The 23,814-nt window shown below is 40.7% G+C and overlaps 1 protein-coding gene across 1 annotated transcript; it reads right to left on the bottom strand.

Annotated features, from left to right (window-relative positions):
- Positions 1–6,150: 6,150 nt before the first annotated feature.
- eps8l1b (eps8 like 1b) lies at positions 6,151–23,399 on the bottom strand. The gene is made up of 15 exons (XM_058399418.1): positions 23,259–23,399; positions 21,308–21,408; positions 17,442–17,500; positions 16,877–17,000; positions 16,683–16,771; positions 16,522–16,596; positions 14,227–14,375; positions 13,840–13,978; positions 13,031–13,092; positions 10,486–10,585; positions 10,074–10,199; positions 8,865–9,003; positions 8,571–8,736; positions 6,613–6,745; positions 6,151–6,542 (listed from the first exon to the last, which is right to left on the bottom strand). The coding sequence occupies exons 2-15, from the start codon at positions 21,393–21,395 to the stop codon at positions 6,456–6,458; spliced, it is 1,536 nt and encodes a 511-aa protein (XP_058255401.1). The 5' UTR covers positions 21,396–21,408; positions 23,259–23,399; the 3' UTR covers positions 6,151–6,455.
- Positions 23,400–23,814: the final 415 nt, after the last annotated feature.

Here is a 23,814-nt window from a genome sequence, read left to right as displayed (position 1 = left end):
AGGAAGATGAATTTTTGATAATATTTCTGTTATCAGGGATATTTTGGATATCAGTAAGTCTTTAATTAGTGGTCAGAAATGTAAATTTGTTGAAAATATAAAAAAAATGTAAAAACATATATGCTACTAAAGTAACCTTGTTTAAAAGTGAAGCCATTGATGTGCCTGTTGTTTTCAGAGAGAAACTGTCTCATGATGTGTAATCATTTTAATGTTCATTAGAATAAACAGCTGATATTAAATACTCATGTTATACTGAATAATAAACTCATTTACAAATACTTTATCTTTAAAGTAAATCTTTTAACCCAAGATAAAAATCTGTTGATGAAGAGTGTGGCATTGTGTCTCTCTACAGGTTGAGGAGGTGTGGTGTCTCAGATGAAGGCTGTGCTGCTCTGACTTCAGCTCTGAGATCAAACCCCTCACACCTGAGAGACCTGAATCTAAACTGGAATAATCTAGGAGACTCAGGAAAGAAGATGCTCTCTGATCTTAAGGATGATAAACATTACAAACTACAGACTCTGTGGTGAGTAATGACCTTTTATTAAAAGTTCAACCTCATTATCATTAGTTTTTACATTTCTCTTCAGTTCCAATAAATATCAGATTATAGATTAGGAAATAAAAGCAGTTTTAGAAAATGTCACTATATTCTTTAAGTGAAATATTATACTGAATTTCTTTAACATTTGTCTTTAATGTTGTTTTGTGTTCAGTGTGTTGATTTAAAGTTCTTGTGAAAGCAGGGATTCAGACAGAGTCTAGATGTGACAGATGAGTGCATGAGAGTGATTGTAAATGAACATTGTGTCTTCTGTCATTCCTGTAAAATTCACCTCAGCTTCTTCTTAAAGTCTGCACTTTAATATAAATGTAGAACACCAGCTAAATGACACAGTAGTGTTGGTTATTTATAAAAGCTGCTGTGATTGGATAAGAGCAGTGATGTGAGGGAAATATCTGCTCATTATCCTGTTCCAAAGTTGTTTGTTCTAGCTAAATGTTAGAACACAGTTGTTAGTAAGAATGAAGAAATGTTGAATCATTGATTATAAACAGATGATGATGTTTCTCTCGGAGCAGAGATGATGTTGATAATGAAGTACCACAGTCCACTTTGTGCTGATTAATTCTCATCTTTTTCTTTTATATTCAGTGTGTAATGAATATCTGTGTGATGAAGAGTCCAGTTTTCCTGCATGTGGAGGAAGAGTTATGACACATTAAACTAAAATTCTACAGACATAAATGGACCAGAACTAACTGTTTATAATAAAGTTTTGATGGTTTATGTGATTTATCTGTTTAATATTTGTTCATTATTGTAATTGAATTGAATTCAATTTATTTGTATAGCACCTTTTACAATGGACATTGTCTCAAAGCAGCTTTACAAAAGAAGAGAAACAGAGAAAGGAGAAAAAAATATTAAATTAAATTATTAAACTATTTTATCCCTAATGAGAAGCCTGAGGTGACAGTGGTGAGGAAAAACTTCCTGTGATGAGCTGAGGAAGAAACCTTGAGAGGAACCAGGCTCAGACGAAAACCTCATCCTCATTTGAGTGACACTAGATGCTAAATAATGTAACTGGAACTGATTAATGTCCTTTCTACATCAGCAATCAAGGGCCCATGAGGTCAGTGTAGTTTTTGAGGTCATTATAGACACTAATTCCTTGCTGTTACAAGCTGACAGATGAAATGGCAGATCTGTGATGGTGTGAAAGTCCCCAAGTGGCTCTGTCCTTGGCTGTCTCCTGGTCACAGGCTGTCCACACAGATCCATCCACAGCATCAGTGGGCACCATCAAGTGACGAGACTTTGACCAGGGGTAGGGCAGTGGTCACACTGGAACTCAGAACACTGGGAGCTCAGGAGTGGGGTGTATAACTCGGCAGAGAAAGACAGAGAGAGAAAGAGAAAGATATTAAGTATGATTCTGATCATGTGATGTTTTAAGACAATGTAGATTATGTATAAAGTGCAGGCAGGGACTCCGGCAAGACTAGCTATGACATCATAACTAAAAGGGAGAGCCAGAAGGTCACAGACATGAAGGCTTCCTGGGACATAAAGCATCCAACCACTTCACAGTCAGCAAACCTGAGCGACTTGTGAGGGTGGTAAGATGACAGCATCCAACACATCCCAGTACACCAAACACTCTATGACCATGAACCTTCCAGATCTGCTCCTTTAATAAAAAAATATATATACAATGAAATCTTGACTAAACAAATGTGTCTTCAGTCTGGACTTAAACACTGAGACTGTGTCTGAATCCCAAACACTAATCTGAAGGCTGTTCCATAACTGTGGGGCTTTGTAAGGGAAAGCTCTGCCCCCCAGCCTTTGCCACTTGAAGTAGTACCAAATAACCTGCACCCTTTAATTGAAGTAGGTTCGGTGGATCATAAATAACTAAAAGATCTCTCAGGCACTGTGAAATGTGACTGGGAGCCAATGCAGTGTGGCTAAGATAGGAGTGATGTGTTCATATCTAGTTCTAGTTAGGACTCTAGCTGCTGTGTTCTGGACTAACTGGAGCTTGTTCCTGCTCCTACTGGAACATCCAGACAGTAAGACATTACAATAATCCAACCTAGAGGTAACAAAAGCATGAGCTAGTTTCTCTGCATCATGAAGTGACATCATATTTCTTATCTTAGCAATATTTCTGAGATGGAAGAAGGCTACCCGAGTGATATTATCTACATGAGCTTCGAATGAAAGACCAGAGTCAATAATCACACCAAGATCTTTTACTGCTGGACAAGATGAAACAGAAAGACCATCCACCGTTACTCTGTAATCAGAATGCTCACTTCTAACTGCCTGTGGTCCTAGTACAAGCACCTCTGTCCTGTCTGAGTTAAGCAGGAGGAAGTTAGTGGCCATCCAATGTCCTTTACACATTCTTCTATATTAATAAGCTGGTGTCTCTCATCTGACTTCGCTGAGACATATAGCTGTGTGTCATCGGCATAACAGTGGAAGCTAATACCATGTTTATGAATAATTGCACCAAGGGGTAGCATATATAGGGAGAAACGCAGTGGGCCTGGAACCACTAGTTTAAAAGATTTAGGTACATAGCCAGTGCTAAGGGAATAATTAATCATTTTTAGAAGGGGTTCGGTAGCTACTGGTAATATCTGTTTAAGGAAAAATGTGGGTAAAAGATCTAGAATGCAGGTCAAAAGTTTTGAAGATGAAATTAGTAAAATTAGATCAGGCTCTTGAAGGGGAGTAAAGCACTCTAAGCTCTGATCAGAAATAGTTATATTATGTACAGGATTATCTATCAAATAATTTGGTTTTAAATGAATAGTCTGAATTTTCTGCCTGATATAAATTTTTCTAATAAAACAATTCATGAACTCATTGCTGCTAAATGTAGATGGTGTGCACTTTTCTGCAGTGGTTTTACTCCTAGTTAGTTTTGCTACAGTACTAAATAAAAATTTAGGATTGTTTTTGTTTTCTTTTGCTATCATGACTGACGCTATGGGAACCCTTTGTCGAGGAAGTGTGTCTGAAGCTCATTGTGCACACACACCAATTCACTGGCTCGGATAGGACATGTGATGTAGGAACACATCCATTCAGCTTTTTTGTCTTTAGGAAGCGCTCTGTTGTATGAGTGTCGAATTTTAAGAGGTGTGTGCATCCATGTCCATGATTCCTTACGGAGGATGACACACTAGCTCTGTGTGTGGTTTGCTTGGGTGAGGAGCATGCCCGGTCGGCTCTCGAGGGAAACTCTGATCCTGTTTGACTGAGTGATGACTGTTTGCCACATGTCTGCGCCTCGTGGTTCAGGTCCTGCATCCACCGAGGTGGCAAGGCGGCTTAGATCATGGGGTTCGCAGATGGAGTTAGCAGAAGCGGAACATGAGACAGGTTCTTCCCTTTCTCTTGTCCTCTCCCCTGACTCTGTTGTCCACGTTTCAGCTTCAGGAGCCTGCTTTGCGATTTCTCCCATCGCGAAAGTGGATATTTCTCTGTCTGCGTCAGGTTCTGAGGAATTCGACGCGGGTGCAGCCAATGGCATTCGAGGAGCTTCTCGACGTCATCATGCTGTGGGGAAACTAAATTTAGATTGGAGCAGGAAGCTGGCGTCGTCCCTTCAAAGCTAGATGCCTGAATTTGGCGCCTTTTTTCTCTGGCTTCCACAGCTTATTCAACCATTATGGGGCTGGATGAGCATGGTTATGCTGCCATGCCTAAGGTGGAAGAGACGCTTGCGGGCTATCTCTCCCCTGCATCGACAACATGGAGGAAGCCAGTGCTCCCTTCTAAACCATGTAGGGCCACTTCAGCCCTTGTAGGGAAGGCCTACACAGCAGCGGGCCAAGCCGGTTCGTCCCTGCACACCATGGTGGTTTTGCAGGCACCATAGGCTGTTCAGTGGCACACAGACAGCACCGCAGAGTTTGCTTATATCAACCATCAGGGCAGTCTGCGCTCAAGCCCTCTGTTCAAGTTGGCGCAGCAGATCCTGCTTTCGGCAGAGACCAGACTCATCTCACTGAGAGCGATTTTCATAGCAGGGCACATAAATCGGGAGGCAGACTTTCTGTTGAGACAGGTGCTGAGGCCTGGGGAGTGGTGGCTCCACCCTCCAGTAGTGGAGAATGTCTGGCAGATTTACGGCCGAGAGGAAGTGGATCTGTTCGCCTCCGAGGAGTCGACACACTGTCCGCTAACCCCTCTGGGCCTGGATGCTCTGGTGCAGACCAGGCCGAGGCTGCATCTATACGCCTTTCCCCTGGGAGCTCTGCTCCCTCAAGTCCTAGCCATAGTGCACCATTAAGGGGTCCACCTTCTTCTAGTGACTCCCCGCTGGCCTGCTCAAGTTTGGTTCGCGGATCTCCCTCCTAGACGGTCTCCCTCCTAGACGGCGCTCATTGGGAGATTCCCGTCATGAAAGATCTCCTCTCTCAGGTGCAAGGGGTGAGGTTAATTTACCTTGGTCTAACATATAAACATTTATACTTTAAATGTATATTATACTGCTTTTAGTGATGTCATAGCCAGTCTTGCCAAAATCGTTGCCTGCACTTTTCAAATAATCTACAAAATCACAAGATTACAAGCATACCTAATACCCCCCACCCCCCTCTTTCTGTCGAGCTATAAGTCCCACTCCTAGCCATTAGTCACTTCTGGTGTGTCATGTCAGCTGATCTCAACCTGAAGTCTTGGTCAAAGATTCAGTTCAGTTTAATTCGCACTACCCCAGTGTCTGTAAAGGTTAGTCACCCAAATAGCTTAGAGTTATGTCTGTAACAGCAGGTTAGTTATACATTTGTAGCCCTAGTCTGTAGTCCTGTCTTCATCATCTCAATGTCGTCACCCTGCACTGGAGCACATATAACATTTCCCATAACCAGCTAACTGACATACAATATACATATCAAATAAAGCTAATATTTTACATTTTAGGCTACAGAAATGAAAAGTAATACATCCAATCATGGAAATAGACAGCTGAACTAAACAATGTCTCAGTTTGCATTATCAATAATATTTATTTTTTACCCTGGTTACATACAAACATGTAAATATGTTCCAGGACAGATGATGTGTAGGTGTTCAGGTCTCTGTGTCTGCCCAAACTGGACTGTGAAGCAAACATGCTCCACTTAGTTCTCTTAAAACCGGTGTTGTAGTACAGAGACTGTTCCCTTCGGCCACACATCCACTACCTCACTGTCTCACAGATGATTTCTTACATTTGATGAGCGGCATGCTCTTGGGTGGCATGAACAAAGAGAAGTGGTCATACTGCTCCAAATAGAGGAGGGGACTGTGTCTACCTCACCAATGTGTTCCACATTCTGGTGGGATTTTTGGAGTACAGTTGTCATGTTGAAGTGATTGAAATCTTATTATTTCTCCTTTATTACTTCTTAATTAGAATAATTGTGTGTGTGCCCATGTCCTGAATGCCAAAAGCCCAAGTGAGAATAGGCGAATTGTCAGCAAAGGAAAAGAATCTGAGACTATCATGGGCTACTACAAACTGGATATTTTTACAGTCATCTCTCCTTATCAGTGTGTTGGAGCGTGTAAACCCTTATTTAAAATAACAAAGAACTCCACATAGACTTATTTAAAATAACAGAGAATCCACACACATTATTATAATTTAGTAATGTACAGTCATAAGTGAACATTCATATTTAGACAGTTATACTTTAGGCAATTACATCTTATATCTTATAATGGCATAGGATTTGAGTATGCATGTGAGGAGCAGGTAATGAATTATATTGACTGTGTGTGTGTGTGTACATAAAAGCATTAAATTAATGTGATGTTTTTTCTTATGTTAAACCACAACATGTACACCATAGTGTTTATATAATTTACATCTGTGTTTTTAATGTGTGTGTCTGTGTGTGTGTGTGGGGGGGTCAGTTGGGGTGTGACACATATGTTAGAGAGTTCCGCTCTCTGCCGTAAAATCCATTTTCATCTTCTGCTTCTCCATGACTGTCTCCAGCTCCGTTGCCTTCCTGACATCCTGAGAGAAAAACAATCATTAATACATATAATTAGTGAGTGTTTGTGTGTGTGAGTATGTGTGTATGTACCTCCAGCAATGCTTTCTGTACAGCAACTTGGCTGTATACTCTCGCTCCTTCTTCAGGAATGACAGCACGAAGCTCTTCTTTATTTAGAGAGAAGAGCTGAGCTCCTGTTAACACACGAAGACACTGTACAGTCCTACACACACACACACACACACACACACACAGATATTAGTAAACTCATTATTAATCTGTATTCATTTATAAATGAAGAAGACCAAACGGTCCAGAGGAAGAATCCTGTGCCCTCGACCCGGCCACTAAATGGGAGGGTCATGTCGGGAAGAGCGTGAAAACCTGTGCCAATTCAAAAATGCTGACCAGGTGACCACTGTGGTGACCCCAAACAGGGAGCAGCCAAAAGAACAACGACAAGAACAGCATAGAAGAAAATCATTGTTTTAGATGATTCACACAAGCTACTAAAGGGAGGCGGTGTACAGACCCTTTTTTACTAGACCATTAAAATGAAAGCAAATTAGAGTGACACCAGTTAGATGGATTAAGGTTGTGTCTCACTGTGAGGACAGTATTCTTAGGGTGATAAAACTACTGGATTACTTTGTGCCAAGACCAAAAAGTTCAGATTTGTTCTCATTAGAGAACTGAAACTTTTTTTTAATTCCAATTCTTTCCTCATCATTGGTGTTTGTGGAGCAGCTTTGTGGAGTATCTACAGCTGCTTCCATCTGAGCTGAGGATCTCACCAGCATCTGAAGTTTCCTTCTCGTCCTCTTCATTGTTCTAGAGTTGCAGATATATCATTCTTTACATTCTTATATAATGGATTTAATGTCACTCTTCAGATTAAATGAAGATTGTGATATTTGTTTAACAAAATCCTGTAGTCTTCTTTTTATAGCGCCTATCTTCACAATACTGCATGTTCTCTAACGAGCTTTGGATTCTTCCATTATCTTTTATATTTACATTCAGGTCAATTCAAAGTCAGTTCAGTATAAGATCCCAATTTAATCAAGTTAATTAATTAAGTCCATTCACCTAATGTAGATGTGTTTTATGTTATCTGTTCACAGGTTGAACCTCATCACTTCCCTAAATTCCCACTCAGTTTGTGTTACTCCTCTGTTTTCCATCTATCCATTTTCTATACCTGCTTTATTCCTAATCAGGGTCACGGGGATCTGCTGGAGCCTATCCCAGTGCACATTGGGCAAAGAGCAGGGGTACACCCTGGACAGGTCACCAGTCTATCACAGGGCCACATATAGACAGACAACCACACACTATGGGCGATTTAGAATTACCAATCAACCTAATGTACATGTTTTTGGGCTGCTGGAGGAAACAGGAGTGAATGAATGAATCTTCTTTCAGCTGCTCCCTACATGTGTGAGGGGTCGCCACAGCAGACCAACTGGTCTGCACATCAACTTGGCACAGGTTTTATGCCAGATGCCCTTCCTGACACAACCCTCCCATTTTTATCTGGGCTTGGGACCAGCATGACATCTAGTGGCTGGGAATCGAACCCAGGCTTTCCGCATGATAGGCAAGAAACCTACCACTGAGCCACCAGTGCCCTTTATGGAGGAAACGGGAGTACCCAAAGTAAACCCACGTAGGCACGGGGAGAACATGCAAACTCCACACAGAAAAGCCCCTGTCTGTTCGAACCCGGGATTCAGACCCAGGACCTTCTTGCTGTGAGGCACCAGTGCTGACCACTAAGCCACTGTGCTGCTCTGCTTCTATTTTGTGATTTGTTTTTATCATTGTCCATGTGTGTTTTGTTGTCGTCTGAGTTGAACCGTGAACTGTGGAGGTGTGAGGTGAACGTGCGAACCACCAGCCTCCGTGCCCTCCTGCTGTATTATCTACTATCCTTAATTTAATTTTAGTCTGATTTATGGGTTGATTTATAGGTTTGGGTAATACAAAAAGAGAGAAAGAGTGTGTGTGTGTATGTGTGTGTGTGTGTTGTGTTTTTATAAACTCACTGCTCACTGAAGCCTTTCCCACGTAGCCAGGCCTCAACCTCTGCAGGAGGTGAGTTATAGTCCAGAGGAAGTGAGGTATCAGTAGAGCGATGGATGTGCAGTGGACGAGACAATCCTGCTTTCCCACTGGTCAGTCTCTGCAGAAGTTCATCGTTAACCTGCATCACTGAATGTAACAGGGAGAGACATTCAGTATTGTATTCATTATTCATTCAGTATTGTATTTATTATTCATTCAGTATCGTGTTGAAGTTTGCATTGTGGGTGTGTTAGGTGTATAATATGAGTCTGTGCCTTTCTCTGTATCCTCAGGCAGGTGTTGAGGTGGCAAGGCAATGCTGCGTGGTCGTGAGGTGCTGAGGTCAGAGGTCATGCCAAGGGAAGATGGCAGAGGCAGAGTGCTTGTCTTCTGCATCAGAGGTAGTGCTGGAGCCTGTGAGAAAGACGGACACGCTGCTGCGTCTAATGTTTAGTGTAACCCTGAAACACTTGAAACACTAGCTCTTATTGTCCTTCTTTGTTTTGTGTATTGGTGTATGTACATTAATAATAACACAGTTATTATTCTGATGGTGATCTACTGAAGCAGTGTTAATGTATTCACTGATAGAGACTTCAAAGCACTTTTGTACGTCGCTCTGGATAAAAACATCTTCCAAACATCAGAAATGTAAATGTAATGTAAATGTGTACATTCCTGTTAGATACTGCTAGAGTTTTATCAATGAGACTTTTAGACTCGTGGTATTTTTCTGTAACCCGACACCATTGATGTCTGCACTGATAGAGACTTCAAAGCACTTTTGTATGTAGCTCTGGATAAAGGCAGTAATCAATTAAATGACTGTAATTACAGGTCTGAGTCTTCTAGCATATGTCACTAACAGATTTGCATATCTTAATCCTGTTTTGTTTTGTTTTTTTTGTTTGGCATATTATTTTTGAATATTATTGGTCAAATCACTCTTGCTTTGTTCCAGTGGATGTGAATATACTATATCCTCAGTCAGACTGACCAGGCCATGCTAACACCTTCTGCTTCATCATTGTTCAGTATGATTGAAGTTGTTTTCCTGTTGGAAGGTAATGTTCTGCCCCAGTGAAAGGTTTTCTTTTAGGCATTCAGTTCATCTTGGTCTCCACCATGCCAAGTTTCCAGTCCCTGCTAATGAAATCATCCCCACAGTATGCTGCTACTGTAACGGAAGCTAGCAGTAGGTGCTGTGCAGGTAAACCTCACTCCCCTGATCTCAAAGGATGCACAGACGCTAGTGGCTGCAATCTTTAGCCTCCTTGTTAGGGTTAATACTTCAGCAATTAGAACAAATCTTTTATTTGTGAATAATTTTGCAAACTCTACAGCTGACAATGTTATGAGGTACTCCTGATATAAAACGTAACTCTACAATGTTTAGTCTAATGGCTGAAATTTCAGTAAAAAAATTAATTGTGGTTTTAGTTTCCACTTCATGCTACTTTGCTCGAATGTGTGTGTGTGTGTACCTTTGGTGGTTTTTTGGGCTCCAGGCTCTCTATGTGAGAAACAGGCTCCAGAATATTAAAGGGGACAAAACCAACTTCATTAAACCTGTTCCGACATTTCCACCATCGCTTAGATGACTCAATCACCTACATGAGAAAGAGAGAGAGATAGAAAGAGAGAGAGAGAGACAGTCAGACAGACAAACAGACAGAGTGAATGAGTGAGATGGGTAAATAGTTAAAGTCAGTAGTTACGGAGGGACACGTGGACAGACGGGTATTCAGTCGGAACATGTGGATAGACAAATGAGGAGATCGTCACGTTAATTTGCCAGACAGTGGTGAAGAATTTTTTAATGTTAAGTTTACAAATAGCAGTAAGGGTGATTATTATTATTATTTGTGTGTGTGTGTGTGCTATTGTGTTACACACCTCCAGCGTCTCTCCCTGTAGGACTGAGAGCTCACTGCTGTTCCGAGCCACAAAGTCATAGCTGCAGCTGTACAGTCTCTCCTTCTGTGGAACACCGTCACTGTGAGGGAACACAGGAAATATCAAATATCTGAGTACTGCAGAACCACACTACAGAACCACACTGAGTACTACAGAACTACATTTTAGAACCACACTGAGGGTTACAGAACCACGTTGAGGGTTACAGGGCTACACAAGTTGGTGTCATTGTTCAAATATAATTTAGCTTTTTTGAGAATTTAAACAGTTTTTTCTCAAACCTGTTTTTTTCTGGAGATAAAGCATTAAAAGCATGATTTATTATAATTATAATCTAAATCTAAGCGTGTAACCCATTACAGATTTAATGAGGGTTAATTAGAACATAATAAAGCCACTCATAACGGCGGGAAGTGATGGTTATCAGTTTGTGGATGTAAATGGTGACCTCTCTATACACTCTAAGGTTTGGTGTTCCACAAGGATCTGTTTAAGGTCCACTACATTTTTCTTCATATATTCTACCTCAGGGTAGAATCCATAAATTCATCTTTCTTCATTCCAACAAAACACAACTAGGTCTGCTAGATCACAGTTAGCTAGAAGTTAGCATTCTGATCACACAGTTACTAGTTGGATGGAATTTCTGTTTCATCATGTGCACCAGAAATTTCCCAAATTCCACGTTGATGATCAAATACAGCTATTGATTTCTGAAGCATTTAATGTTTTCTTGCCACAGAAGCTGAGCAAAATGTAATCTTTTATGATACACACCACATCTCAGGTTCTTTGTTGGTACCTTGAATAAAGAAGGCTACAGCAGAGATTTCTCTTCTAATGGTAAAGTGGCTGAGAATTTCAAAACAAAATAACAAATCAGAAAACACAAGGAGAGATCAGACAAAGTGGAAAAAGTAAGTGTAGTGTGTGAACGGAATTCTTCTCTCTGATTGGATGAGACATCGGTCACTCAGGATCTACAGTAAGTCCAGCAATAGCTGCAGCAGTAGAAAGTGGATTGATGTGTGTATGAACACAGCTCTGCTCTTATAGCGCTCCTTACATCCTTTAATCTGTGTGGAGTTTGTCAAGACCTACAAATACCTTGGAGTACAGCTGGATGAAAGAATGGACTGGACTGCCAACACAGACGCTCTGTGTAGGAAGGGACAGAGCTGGCTGTACTACTTAGTTTTTGCACATCGACTAGGTCTGTAACCTTAAACACTTGTTTTGCACATTACGTATCTTGTTTTTTTTTTTCATCTCATTCTCTGGTATTTATTCCTAAATCTCTGTATTTAGTATTTTTCTGCTATATTTTCTTATATTGTTATATTCTGCTATATTTTGTAATATTTTATATTTTGTTATTTGATATATTTTTGTTATATTTTATATTTTTGTTATTTGATATATTTTTTGTTATATTTTTGTACCCTAATTTGGGTATTTTAGTATTTTTGTTATATTCCTTCCTATTTTATCTATTACATGTGTTTGTGGACACTGCTGGAAACTGTAAACTGATGAATAAAGTATCTATCTATCTATCTATCTATCTATCTATCTATCTATCTATCTATCTATCTATCTATCTATCTATCTATCTAATCTGGAATAGTAGCGCTGAATGAAGTCCAGTTTCTTATAAAGATAAATAAATATATATATATATATATGTTTGTTATTTTCTTTAAAAAGATTTAAAGTTGCACTGTTGATTTAAAAAATGGTTTAAATTGAAGGCAGAACTCCACACATGTACTGGAAATAAAGTTAGCTAGACAATTTTCTACTTCCTGTATATCCTGAGTGACCAATGTCTCGTCCAATCAGAGGAAAGAATTCCATTCACACACTTCACTGAACTTTTCCGCTCTCTCTGATTCGTCCTTGTGTTTTCGGTTTTGTTATTTTGTTTTGCACTTCTCGGCCAGCGTATAATGGCCCTTAGTTATGGAACAGCAGTCCAGTTAGTGGTCAGGGTCAGGGTTAGGGGTTTGTATCATAACCCTGAACTATGCAGCAGTATTGTGCTTCCTACAGAAAAGTGGTGGTTTCATCAGAATAAGGACAGAATTACTGACTGGATGTATGTGTATGAGTGAGGGGCTGGCTTGATTTCTGAAAAGATGTTAAGTAAAATGTCCATTGTTAAAAGCACTGAAAAAAAAGCTGAAATGCAGGAGTCTAGAGTTTCAGTTGAACGAGAGACCCACAAGAAGAAAACTGAAGTGTTAAGAGCTAAGAAGTGTTAAGAGTTAAGAACTGAAGTGTTCAGAAAACTGAAGTGTTAAGAGCACAGTGATGTGTGTGTGTGTGGCTGAAACACACCTAATCTCGCAACACACTGAATAATTCTAGAGCCACATTGAGTATTACAGAGCACTCAGGACTCTAGAGCCATATTACAGCTTCACTGAGGACTTTAAAGAATAACCTGTGGAGAACCACACTGTGCCGAGAACCTTGCTGTAACCACCGAGGTTCATGAGTGTACAGTGTTTATTATACTCACACTTCTGTGTGCATGTTCTGGTCAGGAATCAGAGGAGCAGGGGGCTGGGCAGAGCTCTGTAACTGCAAACACATAAACATACAAGTTATACATACTCTTCATCATAAATCTGAGGTATTTCTTACACACACACACAATAAAAGAAACTATGACCTTCATACAGCACAGTAGCAATAAACACACATAAGAGTTCAAATATTTATCTGCTGGTGGTTCGTGTGTAATTGTTGTGTGCTTAGCAAAAGGGGAAAAAAACATAAGGTGACAGGGAACAAGCAGCTGGTGAAAACAATCAGTGAGGCATGTAGTGGTCAATACGGCCAGAAAACAATGAGTAAATAAGGTAAAGACAGGTCAGACAGGTTCATAGAGCAGGGACTGTGGTCATTAATACGGCATTGTGCAGAGATTCAGCATGAATAGAACTGCTTTAGTGGAACTTCTGAACAAGTTCCTACAAAATTAAATATAACTATAAAGAGTGCCATCATCACCAGATTGTTGTAATTTAAGAGGAATAAAACACTTGGGGTTGTGCTGTTATCGAAAAATAATCATCTTTGGGGTGTTAATAATAACACTGCTTCATCACACCACCCCATCACAACAACACACACTTTATTAAATACATCATTTCATAAACTTAACTAGATGTCTTGTACTAGATGTCTAGTCCTGTGTGAATAGAAGGGTTAGAGACTGTGAGTTTGAAGTAAATGTAGAGTTTGTTTTATCAAATGAAATGTTAGAAATATAGAGACACAACTCTGTGAACACTGCAGGGTGAAACATGTGGTTGTTATGATTACCGCTAACTTTTCTTCCTCTTCATCTTTGCTGTGTTCTGCTTGGATTGGATCGATCCAGCCCTCCAGTTCTGCCCCAGGTGTTTTCCAACCATTCAGAAACACAGGAGTGTACGAAGATCCGGAAACACCTAATGCTAATCTGAGAGACACACACATACACAGTGTGTGGATAGTAAATGTTTATGTATTAAACATAATTGTAGCTGAATGATCACTAATCTCCACAGAAACAATCCAACTTCTAGTGGAGAATCTTCTGGAAGACTGGGGCTGATTATAACAGCAAAAAAATTCATCTGGACTATGTTCAACAAGCACATATAGGTGTGGTTGGGCTGGTGTCCACATACATTAATAGTGTGTTTGTGTGTGTGTGTGTGTGTGTACCCTGATTGTGTCCAGTAGGGTCCCAGGGAGCTCCAGAGTGTGTGTTCTTGTGGTGTTAGGTTCTCTTTGAGTAGCGTTACTGCACCAACTGTTAACGCAGGACTTCTCACTGATGCTGCTAATGCTGGACTTCTGTTTGCCTTCACAACCTCCACAGAAGAAAAATTAGAGTGAAAAAATTAGCACCCTGGTATAAATGATCACACACACACACACACCTTAAATCAGACCACTAGGAAATTAGAATGTAAATGATGACAAACTAAACTGGTAGTATTTCAAGCTGGTGTTAAAGGAACAGCCCTCTCCTGGCTCAGGTCTTATTTGACTGACCGTTATCAGTTTGTAGATCTAGATGGTGACTTCTCCATGCATACCAAGGTTATGTTCGGTGTTCCACAAGGTTCTGTCTTAGGCCCACTGCTTTTCTCCCTATATATGTTACCCCTTGGTGTAATTATTCATAAACATGGTATTAGCTTCCACTGTTATGCAGATGACACACAGCTATATGTTTCAGCGAAGTCAGATGAGAGACACCAGCTTATTAAGATAGAAGAATGTGTAAAGGACATTAGACATTGGATGGCCACTAACTTCCTCCTGCTTAATTCGGACAAGACAGAGGTGCTTGTACTAGGACCACATGCAGACACAAATAAAGTTCAATTATTTTAATGCCTTACTGTCTGGATGTTCCAGTAGGAGCATAAACAAGCTCCAGTTAGTCCAGAAAGCAGCAGCTAGAGTCCTAACTAGAACCAGAAGATATGAACACATCACTCCTATCTTAGCCACACTACCTATGGGCTCCCAAATTTCACACTGATTATAAAATACTATTACTGACCTATAAAGCACTGAATGGTCTGGCGCCACAGTACCAGAGTGACCATTTTTTCTGATCCACCACGCCTACTTTGATTAAAAGGTGCAGGATATTCTCAGTCTCAGTGTTTAAGTCCAGGCTGAAGACACATTTTTGCGACACGCTTTTTGTGAACAGGTGAAGGAGCAGCTCTGGAGGGTTTATAGGCATAGAGCTTTTTGTGAACTGGAGTGTTTGGATGCTGTCGCCTTCCCTAACCCCCCCAAACACACACACACATACTGACACTCATACACTCTGGTTTGCCGATGGTGGACTGGCTAGATGTTTTACGTCCCAGGAAGCCTTCTCTCTTTTTGTTATGATGTCATAGCTAGAAATAATGTTCACTGTCCTTAACCATTATATGAGCACACAAGCATACCTAATAGTCTCTCTCTCTCTCTCTCTCTCTCTCTCTCTCTCGCTACACATGGTACTCCTGAGCTCCTAGTGCTCTTTGCTCCCAGTGTTCCTGTACGCCTTTTCTCCCTGGATCTGCTGGATAAATCCTAATGCCCTACTTCTGGTTAGAGTCTCATCATTTGGTTTTGATCTCAGCTGCTGGAGATGCTTTGAGAAAATGTCCACTGTTAAGTGCTATGCAAATAAAATGCAATTAATTATTGAACTGAACCAAAACATTGTGCTTAAATTCCTCTTCACTCCATGGACATGTTGAAGAAAGGTTTTGATAATACACTGACACTGGTTTTTTTACATATTATCTTTTTTACATATAATATGTCTTTTACATATTATCTTTGAGACACTGAGGAATATGATGAAAACTCACTATATACATGTTAATGTCATGATCCAGTTATGACCTAGGTCAAGAACCACTACATGACCACAATTTCCTGAGACACCATAACCAGTGTTGCCAGATTGGACTGAAGATTTCCAGCCCAACTACAACTTAAACCCTGCCCATTTAAAAAAATATCACCTCAAAATGCACACTGTGATAACTAATACAATAACAAACAGAAAACCATATTATTAAAACGTCAACTTTACATATTATACTTTATTGTAAAGTTCATTTGAATGGAAAATTACTAAAATATCATGTTTATAGTCAAAAATAAAAACCCGCCAGTTGCATCAAAAACCATCCCAAATTTTATCAACCCACCCAATGCATTTTTCCCGGTTAGACATGACCAAAAGGAGCCAAATTGGGAAAGTACCTGGCAACACTGACCATAACATTTGTCACAATGGACACTGCCTTTCTGAGGCATAAAGGTAGTGTAGTAAAAAAACCTCAGTAATACCCCTATTAATCTCTCACATACTCACAGAATACTTCAAATCTTCAGTGAAATGCTTTTGTTAAACAGCAACACAAACACAATACAGTAGACGCTGTAATGATAGCATTAGTGTTTGCACAAGGAGAAGAACAGACACACACTCACCATGTCCAGTGGTTTGAAGACGTGGTGAAGGAGTTCATCTGATGTCGGGTTAGCAATGGCTGATTTTAACCTCGCCTGAAATACAAAAACATGTCCATCAATATCTCCACCCCTCAACCATCATTCTGAACAATGATAAGTGTGTGTGTGTGTGTGTTTACCAGAAGGCAGAAACTGTATTTGAATTTCTGAAAGATCTGGATGAACTCGGCTTCATGAGGAATTTTAGCTTTAGCACTAAGCAGGTCATCTACACACACACACACACACACACACACAATCAATCAGTCTAATAATTAATTGGTCAATCTATGAAGATCAAACCTCTCTCTGTCTGTTTCTATCTTTGTCTTACCCTCCTTCTTTCTACTCTTTTTCTTCTTATTGTTCCTCTGTTCCAGGATGATCTGAGCTTCAGCTGCCTGCTGCAGTTTCACCATGAACATCTCAATCTCCTCAAAACAGTGATTTAACATGTCCTAGAGAGAACCAGACAGACAGCAAGACAGGGAGAGTGAGTGAGAGAGAGAGAGAGAGAGAGAGTAAGACAGGGAGAGTGAGTGAGAGAGAGAGAGAGAGAGAGAGAGAGAGAGAGTAAGACAGGGAGAGTGAGTGAGTGAGAGAGAGAGAGAGAGTAAGACAGGGAGAGTGAGTGAGAGAGAGAGAGAGAGAGAGAGAGAGAGAGAGAGAGTAAGACAGGGAGAGTGAGTGAGTGAGTGAGAGAGAGAGAGAGAGAGAGAGAGAGAGTAAGACAGGGAGAGGGAGAGAGTAAGGGAGTACAGGGAGAGTTATTAGTCATGGGGTGTTCTAACAAGATTAATATGTGAGCTAAAGGTGTGAACAGGCAGGCACTACAGTTGAGAAATTCAGCCTACATAAGCAAAACACACACACACACACATGCACACAGTGAAACTCACCACCTCCTGCTGTGCCTTCAGGAGTGCCTTATCAGAATGACCGTTTAGCACTCCATTAGCTAGAGAGAGAGAGAGAGAGAGATTTCAGTTCAGGTTTTTTCTCTCTGTGTATTTAATTTGAAAATGAACTTCCTACAGAACCAGAACTAAACCAAATGCCATGTAGAAAATGAAAAGACAAACAGCAGAGGCTTCCACTAACACTATAACACCAGACCTGAGCAGCCTAGGGTTAGGGTCATGCAATGCAACTCACAATGCAAAGCTCACACACACACACAGCCTGATCCCACATTGGAATATTAACTCTGACTGGACAGTGAAGACAGCAAGACACATCAAAACATATTCATATGGCACCAATGATAGAAACTGGACACCTGTACATACTAACACACCTGTGCAACATAACACACCTGTATGATGTAATACTACTGTGTAAACTAGCTCACCTGTACAGCCTAGGCTCATCTGTAAAACTTTGTTCTCATGTATAACCTAGAATACTACTGTATAGATCACAGGTGGAGCCTAGCACACCTGTATAGCCTAGGCTCACCTGTAAAGCTTAGTTCCTGTGTATAAACTAGCTCACCTGTACAGCCAAGTAGGTATGTATAAATTGTTTATATAATATAACACACCTATATATCCATTTACAGCTACATACATGTGCACTGTTGTCATCTGGCGGTTGCTCTTAAACACAGTAATGTTTCTCATAAACCACACACCTGTATCACACGTCTATCATCTAGTACATCTTTATAACCTAGCTCACCTTTAAAGCCTAAAACACCTGTACAGCTCAAAACTTCAGTGTCCTTAACCAGTACAAACTTCGATTAAGCCCATAACCATCATGGGCGAGGAGGTTGTAATTGTTGATAACTACAGGTATTTCAGTGTCCACTTAAATGATAGACTGGACTGGAGGACCCACACTGATGCTGTATACAGGAAGGGGATGAGCAGACTCTATTTCCGGAGGAAGCTCAGATCCTTCAGTGTCTGTAACAAGATGCTGGAGATCTTCTACCAGTCTGTGGTGGTGTGTGTGTTTACAGTGTTGTGGTCTGCTGTGGGTCAGCATCAGCACCAGGGATAACAGCAGGATTGACAAGCTAATTCACAAGTTTGGATCTATCACTGGACACAAACTGGAGACGTGAGGAACAGGAGGTCACTGAACAAACTGCTGTCCATCATGAATGATCTGTCTGACCCACTCTACACCACACTACAGAGTCAGAGGAGCTGACTCTCCACAAGACACGTTCAGATTCGGGTCACAGAGAACGTCACCCTGTTATCTTCTGCCAGTTTGCACGTGTGTACTGAACTGTAAATACTAATGTAAATGTGTTTCAGATCTGCACTGATACCTCTAATTTAACTTACTGTCTATATAAAGTCTATCTATCTGTCTATCAATCTATCTATCTATCTATCTATGATCACAAACATACTGAATATTCTCTTCCTCTCTCTCTCTCTCTCTCTTTCTCTCTGTTGAGCTACACACACTACTTCTGAGCTCCCAGTGCTCCCTTCTTCCCTCTGGACCTGCCTGACCCATGTTGCACACTGCTGCTGGAGACTGCCCCATGTAGATTACATGGAGATCCATGGGAAAGCACAGTACAACATTATAAAGGCATCTTTATACAGGCGTGTACTTCTGTAAAGCCTAGCTCACCTTTATAGCCTAGTACTCCTGTATAAACTGTCTCACTTTTAACACAAGTACTGTATAACCTCCTCTCTCCTGTACAGCATAGTACACCTGTAAAGACTAACCCACCTATACAGCTTGGCTCATCAGTAAAATCAAGCTCTTACAGGGGAAGTGCTAGTTTAGTGGTGAAGTTGTTCGACTACTGATAGGAAGGTTGTGATCCCAGGTCCACAAGCTGCCACTGTTGGGCCCCTGAGCAAGGCCCTTAACCCTCAATTGCTCAGTTGTATGAAATGAAATAAAAATGTAAGTCATTGTGAATAAGGATGTCTGCCAAATGCCAGAAATGTAAATGTATAGCTCAGTACACCTGAATAACAAAGCTGACCTGTATAAAATATTTGCATAATGTATCAGAATTCATACACCTGAACAAATGCATCACATGCATGTCCTTGTACAACTATTGTGTAGACAAAAGCTTTATTACTCTAGAACACATGGGTTTCAGCGAAACTAACTGTATGATATACTACACCCATACAAGTTTACAGATTGGGGTTCAAACTCTAGCTCATATATATATATGAGATGCCACATGCCAGCCTGCTTCAAGACTTCCCCAATCATCCCAACCCTAAAAAACAATATTACAGGATTTAATGACTACAGACATGTTTCTCTGACATCTGTAGTAATGAAGTGTTTTAAACACCTCATGCTGCCCCACCTAAAAATCCATCACAGACCCTCTCCTGGACCCCCTGCAGTTTGCCTACAGAAATAACAGGTCTGTAGATGAAGAATTAACATGACCCTCCATTTCATCCTCCTGGACTCTCCAAGAACCTATGCTATGATCCTATTTGTGGATTCCAGCTCTACTACAGGACAAGCTCTCCCAGCTGGGTGTGACCGATTCCACCTGTAGGTGGGTCACAGAAAGCAGCATGTGAGACTGGGAAAACATGTCTCTGACTCATGGACCATCAATACTGGTTCCCTACAAGGCTGGGTTCTTTCTCCTCTACACTTCTCCCAGTACACCAAGAGCTTCAACTCCATTCACCCGTCCATCAAACTACTGAAGTTTGTGCATGACACCACCCTCATTGGGCTCATCTCTGCTGGGTATGAGTCTGCCTACAGGAGGGAGTTTGATCATCTGGTGATCTGGTATAGTCAGAACAAATTGGAGCTTAATGCTGTGAAAACACTAGAAATGGTTGTTGACTGTAGGAAGAACCCCGCACTACCTAGACCAGTAAGACTACATGACTCCCTAGTCAATGCTGTGGACTTCTTCTGCTCCCTGGACACCTTCATCACCCAGGACCTCAAGCAGGTGCTACATATAGACTGTTTAATTAAAAAAGCACACCAGTGGTTGTACTTCCTGCAGCAGCTTAAGAAGTTCAGTCTACCAAAGACAATGATGGTGCACTTCTACACCTCCATTATCGAGTCCATACTCACCTCCTCCACCACCACCTGGTACACTGCTGCTATCACCCAGGAAAAAACAGACTGCAGAGTATCTTTCACTCTGATGAGGAGATGATTGGCTGCAATTTAACACCTCTTCAGGACCTGTACACTTCTGGGACCCTGACAAGGTCCATCAAGACAAAAACCTTATGCCATAAAAATAGTTTCTTTCCATCAGAACTGACCACATCAACAACATGCAGGACCCACCACTGGACATTAACACACAAATGCACACACCCTCTTTTGTTGTTTTCACATTAACACACACAGGACCCAGACATTCGCACTGCACCTGCACCTTATCTTACCTTCCTACCTCAAACTGTGAGCTTTGCACTGGTCCATTAATGTACAGTTAATGTTTACACCTGCACTGACCCACATGTAGTGATGGTAATTGAATCTTTTTTACATTAGTTCATTTTCATTCTATATTATACTGTACTATAATACAGGTAATATTTCTTCTTGCTTAAAATTCTTTATATTATTATTTTCATTCTCAGTGTTTTTTACTTTTACTTTATGTCACTCTGCACCAACACACCAAAGCAAAATCCTTCTACAGGTAAAACCCACAATAAAGCTGGTGCTGGTTCTGATATTATAATATGTAATATTATATATAATCAGAGAGAGACACAGAGACAGACAGAGAGTGAAACAGGTACAGAGACAGAGTGAGACATATTCTAACCTTTGATGTTGTTATTGTATGTGTGGTTCGGGGGAAGACTGTACGGAGCCTGTGGATTTGGGGAACTTGGAATCTGATGTCCTTCCATCTGTGATGAAGAACTGATAAAGAAACATCTTTAATACACATACACACACACATACAGTCTGAGGACACTACTGAAAATGCTTCAATTTTACATCCCTTTTGAATTTAATACAACAATTTTCATTACAAGTTTTATCACAGACAACAACTCCAGTGAATCTTTGAAACAGTGACATTAATGTCTGAGTTATTTTTAGTATTTGTATGTAAACACTAAGTACTTGTGGTTTCTACCTTTAATGACAATGAGCACTTGAGCTGCATGAACTCCAATTTATACACATTTTATTAATCCATTTTTTGGTCAGTTCTTTCAGAGTGTAGAATGATTTCATGCTTCAAAAGTAAAGACGTGAGAAAAATCTGACCTTTTGTACAAATCAGTTAAAAAGCTTATCATACATTCAGTCTACATTTAATTAGAGACCTGGAAAAAGTGCAGAATCTTAAATATTAAAGTATATTTACGATTTTGAATTAACAGTCACTTTCTTTGTTTTAAGTTTATATATATTTTTTAAGCTTTAACATAATAATTTTCACTTTGCTCACCAAATGTTCCAAAATGCAATTAAACCATCTAATCAAATATCTAATATTCTGTAGGTCACCAAAAGCCCTGACCCACTAAAGTACTGACTGCACCAGCCGTCCGAAGGTGTGCTGTTGTCTCGTGCAAACACCTTAGCAGCAGATCCTTAAAGTCTTGTAATTTGTGAGGTGGATCAGCCTTGTGTGTCTAGCACATCCCACGGAAGCTCAATCCTGCTGAAAGAGGACTCTGTCCATGAAGAGGTGAACTTGAACTACAGCACTGTTTAGGTAGGTGCTACGTGTCACAGTAATATCCACATGAACTCCAGGACCCGAGGTTTCCCAGCAGAACATTGTCCAGATCATCACATTGCCTCCACCAGCTCACCTTCTTCTCATAGTGCATCCTGGTACCATCTCTTCCCAGATAACTGACCTTCACACACCCAGCCTCCACATTATGTAAAGTAAACTGTGATTCATCAGACCAGACCTCCTTCTTCCACTGCTCCATGATCCAGTTCTGATGCTCAGGTGTCCAGTGTAGGAGCATTGTGTGGTGTCCAGGAGCTGCAGGTACACAGCTCCATACACAGTGATCTGTGATGTTCTGTGTGATCTGACTGCTTTCTATCAGAGCCAGCGGTCACTTCTTCAGCAGGTGTTACAGTAGCTCTTCTGTGGAACTGGACCAGATGAGTTAGCCCTCGCTGCCCACACGTCTGTGAGCCTTTGGTGTCCATGACCATCACTGGTTCACCTATTGTCCTTCCTGGGAGCACTTTTGGTAGTTATTAACCCCTGCACACTGGGAACACTTCACAACACCTGCTGTTTTGGAGATGCTCTGATTCAGACGTCTAGACTTCACAGTCTGGTGAAAGTCTCTCGGACCCTTACACTTGTGTGTGTGTGTGTGTGTGTGTGTATGTGTAATGTAGAGTACAAAATAGATATAGATGAGTGACCCATGTACCGGTCTTCTTTCTTTTTCTCACTCAGTGGACAAAGTTAAAGTGTGTATAGTGTGCAAATCTGTGTGTGTGTAACATGTAACACATGGTCATCATTTTTCAGTGTTATACACTGTTAAGTTATCCAGACAAACATCTAAACCCTACACACACACACTCCAATCAATATACCACACAATCTTAGAGAAACCCAATAAGAACGTTCTGTACACTTTCTTTCTCTCTGTCTTGCACACACACACACACACACACACACAATTAGACACAATCTAAACAACACAATAAAAAATAAAAAAAGCCAGAAGTAATCTAACACTTCTACACACACACACATACATATATATTAAAAACCATACCGTATTTTGATTCCTGCTGTATTCTTAGATTGTTCTTCAAATAGTAGAAATCTTTCTCTCTCTGTCCGTCACTCTCTCTCTCTCCTTCTCTCTCTCTCACTCTCTCTCTCTCTCTCTCTCTCTCTCACTTGATGCCCCACCCCTCTGTCGCACCTTCTCAGGTTATGCATGAACTGGTGAACAAGTACAGCAGGTTTTTCCACTCTGTCTCTCTGTTTCTGTGTGTGTGTGTGTTTTGAAGCAGAGGTCATTAGGCTTTAAGGTGTGTGGTATCACATTACTGGCCATGCTTCATGCACACACACACACACACACACACACACCACACCACAGTGGCCATTTCTAGTTATGTAATTAATAAGAGCTGAAAAGTTTAGCAGCTTAGCAAAAACGTTGCTAATTTAGTCCTTTACTTTTAAGTTCAGGGGTGTGTAGGTGTATGGGGGGGTTATGGTGGTGGTGGTGGTGCGTCTTTGTGAAGTCCAGGGTTTTCTCGGTTTGTGCTATATTCTGCTGACATCACTTCCTGTGTTTGAAGCGCTTGCCATGAGTTTCT

This window comes from Hemibagrus wyckioides, linkage group LG01, assembly GCF_019097595.1.
Source record: "Hemibagrus wyckioides isolate EC202008001 linkage group LG01, SWU_Hwy_1.0, whole genome shotgun sequence".
NCBI lineage: Eukaryota > Metazoa > Chordata > Actinopteri > Siluriformes > Bagridae > Hemibagrus > Hemibagrus wyckioides.
The sequence above is the reverse complement of the archived record's forward strand: the minus strand, read 5'-3'. Positions and strand labels throughout refer to the sequence as shown.